Genomic DNA, 18,112 nt, shown 5'->3' with positions numbered 1-18,112 from the left:
CACACTAGAATCAAAGTGCTCTCAAAAAGAAGCAAGAATTCACTCATAGGCCCAATGATTTCAAATCAGGCCCAGCCACTTCTCCCAGGATTAATCAGCCAAAGGTTTAGTTGATTAACCTACCAACCTAAATCAATTAATACTTGCAGTCCTACGAATATTGAAAGCCTTGTCAAGAAGCATTTTGAGCAACACCAAGACTCATTTGTCCAGGGAGAGGTCATAATTTCATTTTGTTTATTAGACAAAAATATACGATTTAGACAAGTTTTTGCTGTGGCATTATTTACAATTCGAAATCACTTTATATACAGAAAAAAAATAACACAAACACATGAGAAATCTTTACCAAAACCAATAATCCAATCGTGGTTAGAATTACACGCTCTGAAAATGGAATAAAGGAAAAGGGGAAAGTCCAGGTTGAGGAGTTGGGATATATATATTTTTGAAATGGGATTGATACCACCTTATTGCAAAAATGAGATTGGTGGGAGTCATTTAGATAATTTCCACTTTTTTTTGTTTTGTCCTTTAGACCAGTCTGTGAAATTTTCTTTTCCACCAAAAAAAAAGGGGGGGGGGAGAGAACACGCCATTTAATCAAGCAGAAGGGAGAGCTGTTAAAATTCACGATGTTCCCTCTTGCTGAGTCAAAGAGCTGTTGGAAAGAAAAGACAGAACCATCTATCAGTGAAAGCTCAGCTACGCTCGCCCATCTGCATTAGGGAACAGACTAGGAATATATATTTTTACACAATAGAAATGCAATGGTGACATTGGGGGCGGCGGCTGGGGGGGATTCAGTTTCTTTTTAAAAAGCACACCCCAAACTTTCAAGCTAAAGTATATGGTCTGTAAGTTTATGCCACTTTGAAAAGCTTTACAAAATTGCTTGATTGTTGCTTTGATTTATGATAATGAGGGTGTGCTTGGATTAGTCTGTGTTATCCAAGCACTTTCTTTCCTTTAAGTAAATTTCAGTGAACAAGAACTCACTTGTCCCGGACAGGCTGAAAGGGAGATTTTAACTGCTGAGGTGGAGAGTCGGTTCTTGGTACGTTTTCTCTTTCTGATGAGGAAAGAAAAGAAGAAAGGGAGAGGGGAGGAAATGTCTTAGCAAAGTTTGCTTATACAGAGAGACAAACATGCAATAAAATGACTCCGCCATATCTGTAAGTTTCATGTAAAGTTCCTTCCTTCTCTCCCCTCACCTCATGGTGTAATGTCGTGGCTGAGTGACTGAGCTGTGAACCAGAAAGCCCTCTGTTCCAATCTGGCCTCTGCCATGAACTCAAGGTGGCCTTAAGCAAAACCGTCAGCTTCCTCTGCTCTCCATCAGCACTATAGCCCACACCTACCTTACAGGGTTGTTGTACGGATTGTTAAGAACATGAGCTTTGAACCATCCAAAAGTGTAACATAAATGTTAAGTCATTACTTCTTCTTTGTTTTACTGTGTATCACCCACTATTGATAAAAGTTGAATAAAATGAGGGGGGAAGACAGGTTGGGATCCTAAGGAATGTCATGATTGTTTTGTTTCTCCCCAAGGGGAAAGTAGAGGAAGTCCCACTGAACTCACAGAATCTTACTCCTGGGTCAACATGCATTGTCTGGACTGATGTGTCTGTCCTGCCATCCTCTTTACAGAAGTCAAAATAAATAAGGAAACCGGAAAACTGCTGCAAAACTATGAGTAGTTCAAGGTATCAAGAGTCTTCTTGGAAGAGTCTTATATTTTATACACTAGGGACTGTGTCTCCATCACCACCCTTAGAAAGAGCAGGAGGGTTTCAAAAGCTACCTGACCATCAATAAGCTATAGCTCCAGTCAATGCCCACAAAAGGCTTTTTGGGACCCCCTCCCAATCTGGATCAGGCTAACGGAGTTAAGTCCCAACTCCGTGGGACTTACCTTCAAGTACACAACAAACAGCCCACCCGCCAAGTATCCTTCTCCCTCCATTGTTCACATTACCTATGTGTTTAGGGCTCGTCCTCTCTGAAGACTTTTCAGTGCTAAGAGCTGTTAACACCGAGGGGGGCTGCTGCTGGACCTGAAGGTGGTGGTTGTGGTGAGCAGCATGGTGGTGATTAACTCCCAAAAAGGACCTCACGTTTAACAAGGAACTCTGGGTGAGAAACGCCCCGTTTGTCCAGTTGTGAAATTTGCCAATCTGGCAGGTGTACAGTCCATGGCTGGGGAGGAAAGCCGGGTGCTGGAGCTGGGAAGAGGTGTGATTAACCTGGGCGGGGGGTGAAGGAGGAGTTGGCTTGCTGAGGGCCCCATCTGGGCTGGTGGCCGTCTCTGCCAAAGACCAGATCTTGGGCTTGTTGTGAAGTGGGCCTTGTAGAGTATTTTGCCTACTGGGGCTGAGGATTCGGGTGGGATTGTCCGAGGCCTCCTTCACCAGGGACAGGGCCTCTTTGGGTTTAAGTCCTTCAGGGCCTGACAGCGTCAAGGCCTTCTCCTTCTCCAAATGCTCTTCCTCGCTGCTTTGTCGTAGAAGCTCTACCTTCTCTTCCTCCTCCTCATTGCTCTGTTCCCCGTCGTTCTCGTCGATCTTGTCTATGTCAATACTCTCCAGGTCAATCTCTTCATCATCTTCATTCTTCTCAGGGTCCCCCTCATTGTCACTCCCAAAGAGGTTCCCGTCATCTTGGTCCTTGCTCCGCGATCCCCAAGTGACCTTGTTCTCCTTCTTGAGCCTCCTCCTGGCATTGGCAAACCAGGTGGAGACCTGTGTGAGGGTCATCTTGGTGATGATGGCCAGCATGATCTTCTCGCCTTTGGTGGGATAGGGGTTCTTGCGGTGCTCATTCAGCCAGGCCTTTAAGGTGCTGGTGCTCTCCCGGGTTGCATTCTTGGGCCTCCCTGGGTCCCCATACTGGAACTGTCCATATGGATAATAACCAGGGGTGGTATGAGCAGCAAAAGTCGCAGGATGGACCCCAGGATTGTCCTTCAGTTCATACTGGGAGCCCTGCAACACATTCAGAGAAGCCAAAAAAGAAACAGAGAGTGAGGTCAGGTCCTCCCATTGCACAAGCCCTGCCTTTCTGTTTTAAATCGGGAGCTTTCCCAAATGGTTTTCCAGAGGGTGGGTAGGGAGGGAGAGAGGTCTCTTTGCACCAAGCTAAAAGAATAATCAAAAAGTGCCCTCACTCCCTGATCCAGCCTCATTTTCCAAGCCTGCATCCAAGAGCCAATATTTATTGTGCTGTTAAAAATAAGCAGGCACCCTTAAAGGAGCACTGACCCACATCGAGAAAGATAATATCAGTGCATCACAGGCTTCTGGGGCATGTCTGGTGCAACAGACAGCAGAGCAGATTCCTGCCCAGCTCCAGCAGCACTTTAAAGAGGGGCTTCACAAAAGAGAAGTGATGGGAACGAGAGAGGGATTGCGCTCTGAATCCCCTCTTAACACTGTACAGGCAGCGACAAGGCGCAAGCCAAGCCAAGCCAGAGTTAAGCACATTAAAGCTCACTTATTTCAGGAGAGAAGAGGCACCCACACAGTGGGACTTTCAAATGCTAAACTTTAGTTGGCTTTTGTCCATATAGTTGAGAGTCTCATGGTGCTTTTGGTAGCATGAGAGAGAGAGAGAGAGAGAGAGAGAGAGAGAGAGACCTTTCTATTTGGGATATGTGTATCCCTGCCTTCCTCAATAATCCTTTCCTCCTCGGAGGACAAAACACCTTTTTACCCTCCTTTTTGCAAGCCTTTAGCAGAGGTGATTTATTTTCAATCAATATACTTTTTATCATCAGCAGTAAAACACAGTGAAGTCAAATTAGCCCATCAGGTGTTTTGGTAAATAACATTTTATCTTTCTAACAACCTCATTAGGCCTCATTATTACTGCAAATTGCGCGCGCACACACACACACTTTTATGACTCCATTCCTCAAACTTCCTCAAAGTCTAGGCACCTGTTTAGAACTGAGCCCTGCTTTCTAGGAACTGCTGATGGGAGCAAAGGTTGCAAAGCGACCTATGAGTAGCATTTTTTCCCCTCCTCTCAGTCAAAAGAATTTTCTGCTTTTCATCTTATTGGTGGCCAGTCATTTAATCTGTCCTACTTTAAAGATAGATTTAATTATTATTTTTTCTGGTGACCTGCAAGGTTTTGTTTGCTTGCTTTAAATGTGTGCGTACAAAAAGCCATTTGAGTGAAAAAGCCTGATACACTTTTGCAAAGAATTGGATTTATTTGGAGCAAGCTCACAAGAGAAAATGTAAGAGAAAAAACAATGTATATACACCATCTGGAAAGGGCAAAATGTAATATTTAATAATAACTCTATCCGGGCATGCTTGTTACACTCCCTTTATCTCGTTGAGCGATTTTTGTTCTTGTGGCTGAAATGATAAATTTTGTATTCCCCTGTTGGGAATTCTTTTGAAGTAGCTACTTGAAAATCATTACTGCTTCTACTCTTCATTTACTGGCATAGAATAAGTGAGAATGGAGAGAGCTCATTTTCAGCCTCTCATTTTCCTATATTATTCCAATCATTCCATATACCTTAGCATATGATTTATTTTTATAATTTCAACTGGCAAAAAATAATTCCTATTTTTTAAAAAACAACGGATAAATAAACAAAAAACTACAACTAACCCCAACATATTTATTTTGTAGGGAAGTAGGGCATACCCTTACCAAATAAATTTACTTATTCTGAATAAAGTTACCACAATCTGCACAAACCACAAAGAAACACATCCCTATGTAAAACACAAGCATGGTTTAAAAAACATAACCATAATAGGACGAGTTTCTTGCCTTGCCTTAATTTTGATAAGGTATTTGTTTGTTATTGTTGCTGCTATGATAGCAAAATCCCCCCTGGGAAACCTGCTGAAATTACTTCTTGGAAAATCGTTACTGATTCTCTGTTAGCATTTACATTCCGAACAGAAATATGTAAAATATGTAAAACGAAACAAATAAGTTAACCAAGTCTGCGTAAAATGCCCTTAAAATATTTCCACCACAAAAACCGAAACGACAGCAATACTAATATCCTGCTTGTTGAATTTAAAACAATATCCCAAGAATCATTTCCATAGTTTATCAATGTGCCGTTCTGAAAGCGGGGAGAATCCGGAGGGATTTGCAATCGTGGATAAATATTGCGGGGGAGGTGAAGGGGGGGCAGGGAGCCCAAAGGAACAACTCCGTTTTTCCGCTCAAGTTCGTGGGATCGAAAGAAAAATCATACGGCGAACCCGCTAAGAAAAGAAATCTGGGACCAAGGGAGGGCAAACGCGCGCCTGGTTTGTTTGGAGATTTTTTTTTTTTGGGGGGGGAGCCTCGGCGCTGTTCCGCGCCTCCTCTCTTAACCGCGCTTTAATTGCTGCAAATTAATTAAAACCTTGGAAACTTCCCGCGGCAAGCGGCTCCGGCGGCGGGTCGGCGAGGCGAGGGCGCCTCCAGCCCGAGGCTGCAACTGGAGAAGGAGCGCGCGAGAGAAATAACCGGCGATCCGAGTCACCGGTGGAGTTTGTTTCCTCTCTTGATGGGGTTGGAAGCAAATAATAATGGACGGGTGGGGGGGGTGAGCTCGCTGCGGCCCCTAAGGAGACGAGAAAAGCCTGCGCAGCCCTTCGCCCTGGGAGCCCTCGGAAGAAAAGCTCCCGGCGCGTCGCGCTCCAGCGGGCCACGAGGCAGCTCCTCCGGCCCTCCCAATCCTGCGCCCAGCAGCCGAGGGCCTTGGGGGAAGCGTTTTCCCCGGGGCACCCTTTCCCTCCCGCGGCCCGCCCCGTCGGATGCGAACTCACCATCTGCGAGAAGAGGCTGAGGTCTGCGGTGTAGGGCAAGAAGGCGCTGTAGTTGGGCGCGCTGTAAGGCCCGGCCGCGGCGGCCGCGGCGTACATGCCCAGCACCGAGGTGACGGCGGCGGTGGAGCCGCTGCTGAGCTCCGCGCCCCCTGGACGGCCCGAAGCGGCGGCGGCGGCAGCGGCGGCAGCGGCGGCGGCCGCCAGCACCCCGGGCCGGTCGCTGCCGCCGTACACGGCCTGGCTGGCGCTGAGGTACTGCGGGTAACCCAGCTGCGGGAAGGACATCCCGGGCGTGCAGGCGAGGAGGAGCGAGACGCACCGCCGACGGGGCGACACGGAGCCAGAAGTCGACGCGGACGGGGCAGCGGCGCTCGGCGGGCGGGCAAGCCGGGTCTGGGACGGCGCGGGAGAGCCCGGGATGGCTGGCTGGCTGGCTCGCTAGCTAGCTGTCGACTGCGCTCCCCTGCCTGCCTGCCTTCTCTCCTTCTCCAGCTGCCGGGCGGAGAGAAGAGCCCCCGTCTGGGTATTTTTTCTTTCCGGGCTGTGCTTTCTTTTCTCGCCTTCTCGCTCGCTCTCTCAGACGGATCTTGTCATCTGCATGTGGAAGAGGAGGAGGAGGAGGAAGGAGGAGGAGGAGGAGACAGCGGCAGCGCGTGTGGATGGACTCGGTGGGGCGTCTTCCCTCAACTCTCGGCTCGCCTGTGCTCCTAAATCCCTTAGATGTGATCTGATCAACAATTGAGCTCCGACTGATGCGCCTGCCCTAAGGTCCTCGGCTGATCTTTCAGATACAATTTGAAGTTGATGCTTTGATTGGCACCCACTTGAGCGCCAAGCCCCGCCCACCCCCGTCCCGTCCTAACCCCCCTTCGGAGGAGCACGTGGTTAAGCAATCCTGCCCGGGCCACTTTGCCTTGATGTGTGTGTGTGTGTGTGTGTGTGTGTGTGTGTGTGTGTGTACGTCTACTGTGTTTTTTTTTTGTGTGTGTGTGTGTATTTAATGTTTAGCAATGGGCTACTTTCAGGGAAAAAAACCCCGCTGCTGTATGACAACCTGTCTACACGATTTTACAGCTGTCCAACATTGGGGTTTTGCTGTTTTGCAGCCTCGGTGTGCCCCCTTCATAAAAAAAGAAAGGAAAATCAAGGGGATTGGTCTTTTCCCACCATTAGCACGGGATCCTCCTCAGCTCGGCTCATCCTTTGGAGAGCGAGTGGCCCAGACAGCGAATGGGACTTTCCCCCTTTTCTTTCCTTTATCCTCTATTTTGTAGAGGATGGACCTAGTCTGCTTACAACGTCTCAGTAATTTCCCCCATGTGCATGTGTGAGCGTGTGTGTGTGGGTGTATATATATATTTGTGTGTTCTTTAATTACAGCAACCTGCACAAACACCACACACGCTCGGAACGAAACCACTCCAGATCCACCATCCCTTTGTGTCAGCTTAGGCTTCACAAATAGACTCATATTAAGAAATATTCACAATATATGACACCCCCCTAAGACAATTAAGGTCTCCCTTCCGAGTTCTCATCAAATAAAACTTTTTATAGTCCTTTTCATCTTCCCAAGTTGGAGGGGGGGGGGAGTGGAAGATTCTGTTAGTAGCCCCCACTCTTCCTTTTTTGTTTTAGTTTTGGTTTTTAGTGTGGGGGGGGGATATAAGGCAATTCTTGCCCTGGCTTTTGCTGTGGCTCTTTGTAAAGGAGCGCAGGGAAGTGCGCCCATATTTAGACGATCCTCTGGGGGTTATAAAGCAATATCTCTGAAAATACAACTGAGTTTTGAAACACACCCTGAGATGTTGATTTCGGATGAGCAGGTCAGGCCATTTGCTTCGTCTCAGGGCGCGCTGCCGCCGCTTGTCCGGCCACGGCGTGAACTTGCTACGGCTGAGCTCCGGTTTGAAGGCTCCCCTGATCCCCCTTTCTCTGGCGGTCGCCAGGCGTGCCTTCCAGGACAGTTCCTCCTGGTCTCCTTGCCGCTCTTTCTCCGACGGTTGGAGCCTAACCGGCATGGCTGGCCGCGCACGCTGCGTTTGGAGAGGCTTCCTTGCGCCTCCCGGGTTATGGTGAAAGGAGACCCCGCGAAGATCCGCCCACCCTTCGCCGGCAGGTCGTCTAACCGATGTCTAGTTGTTCAAAAGGCACAATAACCACCCCAGTCCATCAAGTACCAGAGGAAAAGCTGCGGCCCACGTTTGCTCGGACGTAATTCCCGTTCAGTTCGCCAGACTTGCAATTCTTTTGTGCGTCGGTTTTCCAGCCATCGAGAAGTAGCAAGAAAGCAACGCTCACTCACTTCTCTTAGATTTTAAATGCCGTGAAACTCAACGAACGCTGCACCCATGATATATTTGTGACTCTATGCTCCGCCTTTCAGACCTCTGAGGGGCTCCCGGCTCCCAAGGCGGCTTACATCCATAAAAGCACGCCGATATAAATTCAAAATATAAAATGACAACACAGAGCAGCCTTCTCTGCACTGTCAGATTTACTTCTGGTGATGAAACTGGTTTCATTACCCTCCCCAAACAAACAAACAAACAAAAAGTGTTAACAATATACTGGGATATTGGCAATTGTTTTGTCTTCTTGGGTAATTTAATTAATATTTCAGATGCTGTGTTTTCTTCCTCACCACCCTCTTTTGCCATCCTATATGTATTCCAAACACCAGCCATTCTTTTGTGAGCAATCCTTGGCCTCTCAGGTCCTGTTCAGACGTTACCTAACCCCGCCCCCCAGCCAGTTTACATTGTACACCTAACAATGCAAATTGTGAATGCAACAAACGGGTGTAGCGAAACACGTGGATCATACGGGTATATTTGTCAGGAAGGAGGATAGACTGTTTGCCATGACACGGGGGCTTCTAAGAACAAAACCAAACGCAGCGCATTTTCTTAGTCCTGCTGTCCTCCATTCTCACGACCTTTCCCCCCCTTACGAATTTGCTGGAACCTCCCCCCGTCCCACCTCCTTCATCCAGGGACCCTGATCTCTCAACTGTCAAAATCCATTGGGAGAAAGAAAGAAAAGTCTGGAGGCAGCCATCGCGAAACTCTTCCCGGTCTCGTTCATTTCAATGGATTGCTCCACTTCCTCTCAAGGAAATAAATGCGAATTAAACGTGGCTGGATCGTTGTTGTTGTTATTATTATTATTATTATTATTATTATTATTATTATTATTATTATTAACAAGAGAATCAGCAAATTTCCAACGCAGACGAAGCACTCCGATGGGGAGATGGACGCATATGCTGAACTCCCATTAAATTCAATGGAGCTTTTAAAAAGTTCCATGAAGCATCCGGAACCGTTGTAATCGTGACATTAAGGTGCCCTGGATTTGCCAACTGAAGATTTTTAGCTCTTGATGCGGAGTGAATCCAGTTTGGACATACAAATCGATTCCCAACCCCCCCCCCCTCCAAACTCCGCGCGCACAGACACACTCCCCTACTGCAAAGATGGCTCGATCCCCCGGGGACAATTTGGCCACGTTCCCGTGACGTGCTAGTATAAATCGGGACTGTAGCGGGGGAGGCACACCTGGACTTGGGGGGGGGGGGGACACGAGAAAATAAAATGAAGTTTCAAGGTTCGAGAGAGGGAGGGAGGGGACTATATTTCTCTCACCCGGAAAATTCTCTCCGGGTAACGGATGAGAGAGGTGAGGAGGCGGCGGCAAGCGAGTAGGGGGCTCGAGCCAGGCCAGGGGCGCGCGGAGCAGCCGGATCCTGGGCGCGCGGATTCGGAAAGGAGGATCGGTGCTAAGTCCAGCGGGGTTCGCTCTCTTGGCGAGCGCCCGCTTCAGTCTGTGTCCCCCATCGAAATGAATGGGGATTTTTTTTTCAGCTTTTCACCGGAGCTCCTCTCAAAACCACTATCCGGGCATTTCCCTCAAATTAAGAAATCTCGAATTCTGAGAATGGAGAGGTAGCCATGACGCACAGAAAGAAACGATGGTTCTGCTGTGGACTTAAGGGACCTGTCCAATTATTTGGTTCAAGCGCCCCCCCCCCCGGGTTCAGACAGCATGCCACCAACAAATAACTAAAACAAAACGAATTAAGAAATGTATTTCCGGCAAGGGTTCGATAAACCATGTAAATCCAGGCCTAGGGGTCGCTGCTTGGTCGAATTTTACCCAAGCAGGGGGAGTCCTAGGAATGACTAGAAGGTGTCTGGCGGGACTGATGTGCGCAGAGGATTGTTTTATAACACCCATTTTGCTAAATTAAAAAATAAAATAAAATCCACGCGGTGATTCTGATCTTCTCCAGATGTTTTCCAGAGCGGCTGCTCCACCGCAGGGAGCCCTGCTTTGCCGATGACGGCGGAAGACGCCAGCCAAGATTGAGCTGGCAGTTGTGATAACCTGCTGCCGGCGTGCAGGGCTGGAGGTGGCAGTGATAAACCGCTGGGAAAGGGAGGGGTTTGTGAAGGCTTGCAAAGGCGGGTGGCGATGAGGTGGTGTCTAGCAGCGATGGCGAAAGGGACACCATCCCCAGCAGGGACTGGGATGGGAGAGGAAACGGAAGCGCGCCTGCCTTGCCATTCCCAATCCGCCACCCCCCCCCGCCCTATTTTCACGCCAAGCAACACGCGGGTGATTTGTGGGCTGAGCACTTCCAGGCGGGAACTAAGTCTGGCTCGCGAAAACCTAAAGCACCATCCAGCCTAATGGAAGTCAGTATTGGTTTCAGGAGCAGAGTTAAGCCCATGCGCCTTCTCCGCACTGCTAAAACCAATGGGAGCCAGAAACGCCTCTGGTATTGACTTTTCGCTTTTGGGCCTGGGGACCACGCGCGCGGTATTTTTTTCTAGATATATTTTCCTCCTGATTTTATATTATATTACTATTATTATTATTATTATCATCATCATCATCATCCCATGGAGGTGACGATTTTGCGAAATTCGCCCCACCCCTCCAAAAAAATCTCTGAGTCTAGTTAAGTCTAATTTATTTGTTAAAGAAAGGAACACACTCATTTGCAAAGTGTCCTTAGAATTCCAGTAATTTTTATATGGTGTGGGAGGCTAGGTGTACTTTTTACGTTTTTACATTCACCTTAGTACACCCACAACTTTTTTTTATTATAAACAAACGCAGAAACTAATTCTCTCTTTCCCCACCCCCACCCCGAAAATAAGGGTTTAAGTTTTATCAGCGGAAGCCTGATCCAATGAACGTTCAGGATCATCTCCTTCAACAAAAATCCTTCCAAAATTCAGTTTTTTAAAAATAAATTGAGTCTATTCAATAGGGGTGTGTGGTGCTTCTAAGGAAACGTCATTAGGAGTGGCATCTCTTTGGATCAGAATTCTTGTGTGGGATTTGTGGTTAGATTTAAATATCCCTTAAGGATGCTGTTGTTATCATCATCATCATCATCATCATCATCACAACAGGAAGGGATGCATAATGACTGATCCGCCAAAAGCATTCTTAGGTCTCCATCCCGCGCGTGTGTCTACGCAGAACAACAGGCAATTTACTAGCACTTGCCCGCACGTAAGTGTGGAGAAAAGGCTGTGGCCTTACTCTGCAAAAAAAGCGCTTCACCTTCCGCTCTTGCCAGCTGAGTGCCCAAGGAAGAAATAAGATACCTCGCCTCTCTGTCCCACCGGTCTCAGCGAGGCTTTCCAAGTGTGGGTCTATTGGGCAGGATCGTGCCCGAATCTGCTCGAAGAACCCGAGCGCTCCAACTTCACTGGGGCGGTGGATCGGGCCGGGTTTATCTTCCATTTTTTTAAAATGGCTCCCCGCCCTCCGTCCCCCCCCCCCGCCATTGCTGGAGATGGAGGAGGCAGATGGAGGGGGACGGTGGCTTCCTTTTGCGTCCGCGCCCGAGCTGAGCGGAGGGCGCTCCTCATCACGCTCGGATTTATGAGGCTTGTTAAAGGCGCATTATTACTTAACACTTTCTCTCTCTTTCCTACCCTCACCCAACCCCAAAAAAGGGGCTGGCCGCCCCACCCCCCGCACACTCACCCTTGCAGACAACACAAGGCGTGTGTCAAACAATCCCAGGCAGACATCTCCGCCGCTATCACCCACACCCGTTTTTAATTCCCCGCGCGGATGTCTTTCAAGGCAAACAAGGCCTTTTCTGCAAAACTTCAAGGGGTCCGATTTTTGCGCTCCAGACAACGCCCGCCTCGAGGAGCTCCAACCAAGCTTGGGGGGGGCGGTGTTGGGAGAAGTTTTTTCCAACAGAGGGACACAGCGCGGGGAGGTGGGCGCCTGCGGAGTTTCTACATTGGGAAATATTTTTATAACAGTAACAGGATTTTAATTCCCCCCCCCCTCCTCTGCCCACCCTGATCCTTTCTTGCCAAGCCTGAATAGCCTATAGTTCACAACCAGGAAATCCGAGAAAGGCAGAGAGAAATAAATGTGTGTATACACACACACACACACAAAACACTCTGTCTCCTCGACCCACCTTAATATTTCACAGAGAGTTTTTTTATATAGTTTTATCTATCTATCCATCTATCTCCTTGGCTAAAATGTATTCAAATTTGAGGTCACGATCCAGCTCGTTAGGGACTTTCCCACCATCCCTTGATTTTAGCAGGAGAGTTCAAAAAAACACATTTTCTCTTCATCTCACATTTAAATAAACATACTTTAGAAAAGGGTATCTAACTTTGCATGGGTGGCGAAGAAATAAATATTAAACCACAGACTGGGAATTCGAAAGGACTAGAGTTGAAACATAAGTTTACTATTATTATAAATTGCCTTTTTGTCCCAACGTGAATCGGTATTCTATTTCTAAGCGGTGATATTTCGCCCCATGCTCCAAAGTAAATAATAATTATTTTCACAGCGTAAAAGACGCACCAGAACTCCAGATATATCTATCTATTTTCATCTATCTAGATCCATCTATCCGTCCTCTCCAGCCAGCGATGTTTATAGATCCAGCCTTAATTAACCAAATGATTTCCATTTTGTCTCCCAGCAGACGATCCCGGCTCTTTTTCCGAGGCGACTTTGGAGATGCTCTCGCCGCTCCCGTCTCTCTCCCACCCCAACCAACCTGGGTTGTGTGTCTTTGGAGAGGTGGGGGAGAGGGAGGAGGGGAAGGAGACCCCCCCCCCCATTTGCTGTGCCAGCTGCAGTTGTCTTTATTTGTTCTGCCGCCTTGTTCCTGCGGGGCTGTATTATGCCTGTGTGTGTGTGTAATTATTAGTATTATTTTAATTAGGCTGCGTTTGCTTGCGCGGGCGCGGGCGTCCCGGAGCAAGGCGGCGTAGATTCCTGCGGCACAGGTGTCGCTGCTGCAGCCGCAGCTCCGCCTAGCCCTAAGCCAAGGAAAGCTGTGTGCGCCGTCGCGCAACCTGCGCGCGGGCCGCTGCCGAGACTTTGCGCAACCGTCGCCTTGGGAAGAGCCGGCAGGAGGCGAGGAGGCGGCGGAGAGAAACCGAGAACAGCGGCGGAGACGGAGCAGGAAAAGGAACCACGTGGAGAAGCAGACGGGGGAGACTAGCTTCCGTGAGCACGCCAAGGAGGGAAAGCTCTCTTTTTCTTTCCCTTCCTTCCTTCCTTCCTTCCTTCCTTCCTTCCTTTCGCCTCGCCAGCTTTTTCTCCTTGTTTCCTCTATCGCCCCTGTTATGGAATGAGATTGTAAGCTCCTCGGGGCGGGCGTTTGCGAATTTTGTGTGCGTCTGCCTTCTTTATTTATTTGACCCCTACTCTTTAGCCGAAAGGGGTGGCTTACAATCGATTAAAGCAAGACCGTCTTACAAACTTAAAAACAACAACAAGCCACTCAATGGAGGAAGGGACAGGGAGGAAAGCGGAGGAGAACCAAACTCCGGTACCAGTTCTTTAAACAGTTTTTCTTACAGTGACCAACGGGGCAACTGCTCCCTAGGTGTACACCGATGGTTCTCTCCCTTTCTCTGTGGGTGTATATAGTTCTTTCTCTGGGTATAAAAATAAATGTTTTGGTGCCTTTGCTGAAAGTTCACTTGCTGTTCCACAAAGAGCTCATGGTTTATATTTTAGTATTTATTCATTTCATACAATTGAAACACCACTCGATTGTAAAAAAGAAAACTCCAAGCGGTTTACAATCTCGTGCAGACAACGAAATTGTCAGTGAAAACCATAACAGCAGCTCTTTAAGCATCTGAAAGATAAAATCAGCAGTAAACCAGAAACAGACTAAAGCACAAATCTGCATTCTACAGGTGGGAGGGGGAGAGAGGGCCTTTCTAAACAAAAATGTTTCTAGCTGGCACCAAAAAGAGTACAGTGAAACAATTAAATAATAGATTAGTATCCCACTCTTCCCTCCACCCAGGGGTGGCAGTTTAGGAGGGATGGTGAAGGGATATAGAAGGCCAATATTTCAAGTATACATTGTATATATTTATTTTTAAAACTTTATGGATCACTATTTGCCTTTCCAACCTGGTTTGCAAAAGTATGTGTGTGCCTGTGTGCCAAATATTTTATTTCACATTAAACACAGTAGAAGATGCTACTAAAAGCGTGACAAAGTAATATACAAATATCAAATGTTGACATTTACTCTTTATATTTATTGAATGCCATGGCGTGCAACTATAAGTAAAGAACATGTATCATATCTTGGGGCAGAGATGCTTCAGTAGCTCTTCAGCATGGCAGCTAAAAGGAACAAACAGCTTCAGAGGCAAAGCACTTTTGAATACGAGCTGCTGAGAAGCAGCTGATGGACCCATTGATGGGTCCTGAAAACATTCTGCTGACCACTAGTGGAAACAGGAGAAAACCCTCGAGCCCATCCAGTCTGACTTTATATTTTATGGCATTTGCAATAATGCCGCTACCATTTTCATGGAACCTCAAACTCTGCCACTTGATGCAAGCCAATGAAACCCTCTTTCAATAGTATTTTGCAGTCTTATTAATTTAGAACATATTTATCTACTCCCTGCAATGTAAAATATCCAGGCAGCATGCATGATAAAAAAGGCCATATACAGCACATTAAGAATGAATATGACATAAGCAGAAGCCAAAAACTTAAAACGACTGGCCATTAAACACTGAGTGGGCCTGCAAAGCAGCAACAAGGGAGGGACTTGAACAAGTTTGGATATTGAAATTCCATCATTTCTAAATTCTGATGGCTACTCTAGCATTGGACATACTTTTAAGGAAATTGTTAATTAGTCGTGCATATATAGGTAGGTTTTGTGCATGCTCACAACATCTGAACCCTCACAGTATTTCAAATTCTTTGTATCACGCTATCTGCATTCTCATATTTCATTGTCCTATTCCCCCACCACAATTTTGCAAATAAAGCACACATACATGAGAATGCCAGGTTTCTGTGTCTGTGAAACTATGCAACCCATGATGCAGTGTGTCTGCAAGTCCAACTTGCTTAATGCAAAACAACAACAACAACAACAAACTATTCTCTAAGGCCATTACTTAAAAGCGAGGAACTGAAAAAAGTTGAACTAGCATGCAACCAGAATATTCCGCATTTCAAGCTGACTGCCAGAATCTCTCACCTAAAACTCCCTGATCTTCAACATCATGGTCTGAGGCTGGAACTTAACCTACCTGAGGCTGACAGATCTTCAGCTGCAGAAGGGTATAGGGATGTGAAATTTCAGCCCTTCTGACCGACAGGAGCTACGAATCCTCTTGACCGAAATCCACCTTCCAGGTGTGGATGTAAGTATGGTTGCCTTCAGTCTCATCACATCTGACACATTTGTTTCTTCTTCTCCAACCAGGATATTTAGTCCAGATACTAGAACTTCAGCTTGAGCTCAATTATATTTCCTACTGTCTGCCGTGAAAAAAAAAAAAAAAAAAAAAGCAGAGCCATCACCTTGCCAACAAAGGTCCGTATAGTTAAAGCTATGGTTTCCCCAGTAGTGTTGTATGGAAGTGAGAGCTGGACCATAAAGAAGGCTGATCGCCGAAGAATTGATGCTTTTGAATTATAGTGCTGGAGGAGACTCTTGAGAGTCCCATGGACTGCAAGAAGAACAAACCTATCCATCATTCTGAAGGAAATCAGCCCTGAGTGCTCAGTGGAAGGACAGATCCTGAAGCTGAGGCTCCAATACTTTGGCTGCCTCATGAGAAGAGAAGACTCCCTGGAAAAGACCCTGATGTTGGGAAAGATGGAGGGCACAAGGAGAAGGGGACGACAGAGGACGAGATGGTTGGACAGTGTTCTCAAAGATACAAACATGAGTTTGACCAAACTACAGGAGGCAGTGGAAGACAGGATTGCCTGGCATGCTCTGGTCCATGGGGTCACGAAGAGTCGAACATGACTAAACGACTAAACAACAACTGTCTGCCAAAGAGCTGCTTGGAGTACTGGGGGTGGCGAGTAGGAAGTACGACGGTGGTGGGGATCCTGGGGAATCCGAGATGGAAGGTCCCACTCAGGAATGGCTCCATCCATGTCCACCAGAATGCAGTCTCCGTTCACCTATTTACTGCCTTATGTGCTCCACCAGCACAAAAATGTATCTCATCCTTGCTCCAGAACCCCTCAGCCACAGGATATGTTCCCACAGACAGTCACACCCAGTGATAACTTATCAGAGTCTGTGGCCAAAGTTGTTGAGTGGCTGGATAGCTCATTTGGCCTAACACATTGGAATGCCTTTTATTTATTTATTTCAGGCATCTCAGAGGCCCAAGTGCTCTGTTCTGTGGTTCATGACATGAAGGTCTTCAACTGGTCCATTCAATAGTGATCATTTTCAACAGGGATGCTGATTCCTTTGCTGCTGTAGAACGTTGCCAGTTTCCTCTTCTGCAGTGACACAGGGGCCCACGGGGCTTAGGGAGCATCACGGCACAAAGCTGGGGCCTGCTTCTAATTGTATATTCCGTCCTAGGTGCCCTTCTTTGTGGAAGACAAGTTACCAGTCTACTCAGATATCTGATAAGGAGATCCTGGTGTGGTAGGTAAAGGTAAAGGTAAAGGTACCCCTGCCCGTACGGGCCAGTCTTGACAGACTCTGGGGTTGTGCGCCCATCTCACTTAAGAGGCCAGGGGCCAGCGCTGTCCGGAGACACTTCCGGGTCACATGGCCAGCGTGACATCGCTGCTCTGGCGAGCCAGAGCCGCACACGGAAACGCCGTTTACCTTCCCGCTGGTAAGCGGTCCCTATTTATCTACTTGCACCCGGAGGTGCTTTCGAACTGCTAGGTTGGCAGGCGCTGGGACCGAGCAGCGGGAGCGCACCCCGCCGCAGGGATTCGAACCGCCGACCTTTCAATCGGCAAGTCCTAGGTGCTGAGGCTTTAACCCACAGCGCCACCTGCGTCCCCTGGTGTGGTAGGTAGAGAGATCTAAATGATGACACATTCTTCTTTTGTCACCCAACAGAGAGAGCTACGAATTGATGGGCAATTGTGATTCTCGTTGCATGGGTATCTTTTCAAAAGACTATGTTTTCCTGCCAGTTTCTGGGCTGTTTTACCGCATATAGCCACTCCTGGTCATGCTTGTCCAATGCCATACCACCACTGACCAGGTTTTCTGGCACTGTGCTCCATCTTAAGAAAAGATCCTTTAGTGCTATATGGCAACCAGGTTGCTATCATGCTTATTCCGGTTCTGTTCTGTGTTCTACTGGGTCTCAGTATTGCATTTAATTGCATGATACAGATTTTATGTTTCAAAATTGGTTTAAATTGCTTAATTGTTCACTGCCCAGGGAATCCAGATTATGAGGTGACTAACAGACATTACAGTACAGGCAAATGTGCCTAGAGGGTTTTATTGAAGCTGAACCTGGAAATGTTGCTGTTTGCATGCCCTTTCCAAACACAGACAATTGGATCTTTTTAAAAAAAAAATCAGAGATGACGGTCTTACAGTGTATGTGTTCTCAGAAGCCCCGCTGAGTCCAGTGCAGTTTCCTTCCAGGTATGTGTACCTTAACTGATTGAAATCAGTATATTAAGAATTTTAAACATGTAATAATGCAGCTGTGTGCTCGTGGTTTAATTAGCAAGTGCCAACAATTTGTTTGGGGGAACTATGGTTTAGAACCACACTTGTTTTTGTATGGGGACTAGTTTGGCATTCACAATAATAGGAAATGGGGGGAAAATTCATGATGGTCTTTTTGTCTCTAAAAATGTCCTTATATCAAACTTTTGGCTATGTTTCCATTCATAGGGTGAACTGTACTTGGAAGTATGTTCAATGAATTTACTTCCAAGTAAATGTGGATTAGATTATGACTATTAATTAGTTAAATTTTCTTTTCTTTTCAAACCTGTTAACAGTTAGAATTTTGTTTTT

The 18,112-nt window shown here is 47.1% G+C and overlaps 1 protein-coding gene and 1 long non-coding RNA gene across 2 annotated transcripts; one reads left to right on the top strand and one right to left on the bottom strand.

Moving 5' to 3' along the window:
• Positions 1-223: 223 nt before the first annotated feature.
• Positions 224-6,647, bottom strand: IRX1 (iroquois homeobox 1). Its single transcript, XM_079983983.1, has 4 exons — positions 5,796-6,647; positions 1,982-2,987; positions 1,000-1,072; positions 224-661 (listed from the first exon to the last, which is right to left on the bottom strand). The coding sequence occupies exons 1-4, from the start codon at positions 6,078-6,080 to the stop codon at positions 631-633; spliced, it is 1,395 nt and encodes a 464-aa protein (XP_079840109.1). The 5' UTR covers positions 6,081-6,647; the 3' UTR covers positions 224-630.
• A 9,494-nt stretch (positions 6,648-16,141) lies between these two features.
• LOC307220273 lies at positions 16,142-17,910 on the top strand. Its single transcript, XR_013840807.1, has 2 exons — positions 16,142-16,763; positions 17,142-17,910. It is a non-coding gene; the product is annotated as an uncharacterized lncRNA (long non-coding RNA).
• Positions 17,911-18,112: the final 202 nt, after the last annotated feature.

The sequence above is a fragment of the Podarcis cretensis genome (assembly GCF_951804945.1).
Source record: "Podarcis cretensis genome assembly, chromosome: 7".
Classification (NCBI taxonomy): domain Eukaryota; kingdom Metazoa; phylum Chordata; class Lepidosauria; order Squamata; family Lacertidae; genus Podarcis; species Podarcis cretensis.
The sequence above is the reverse complement of the archived record's forward strand: the minus strand, read 5'-3'. Positions and strand labels throughout refer to the sequence as shown.

Bases quoted from the DNA above. Each gene is read 5' to 3' on its own strand.
- IRX1 (XM_079983983.1), bottom strand. From the start codon at position 6,080: ATGTCCTTCCCGCAGCTGGGTTACCCGCAGTACCTCAGCGCCAGCCAG. The intron at 2,988-5,795 runs GTGAGTTCGCAT...AATGTGTTGCAG, and splicing joins TCAGCCTCTTCTCGCAGATG to GGCTCCCAGTATGAACTGAA. The intron at 1,073-1,981 runs GTAATGTGAACA...TTTCCTCATCAG, and splicing joins GACGAGCCCTAAACACATAG to AAAGAGAAAACGTACCAAGA.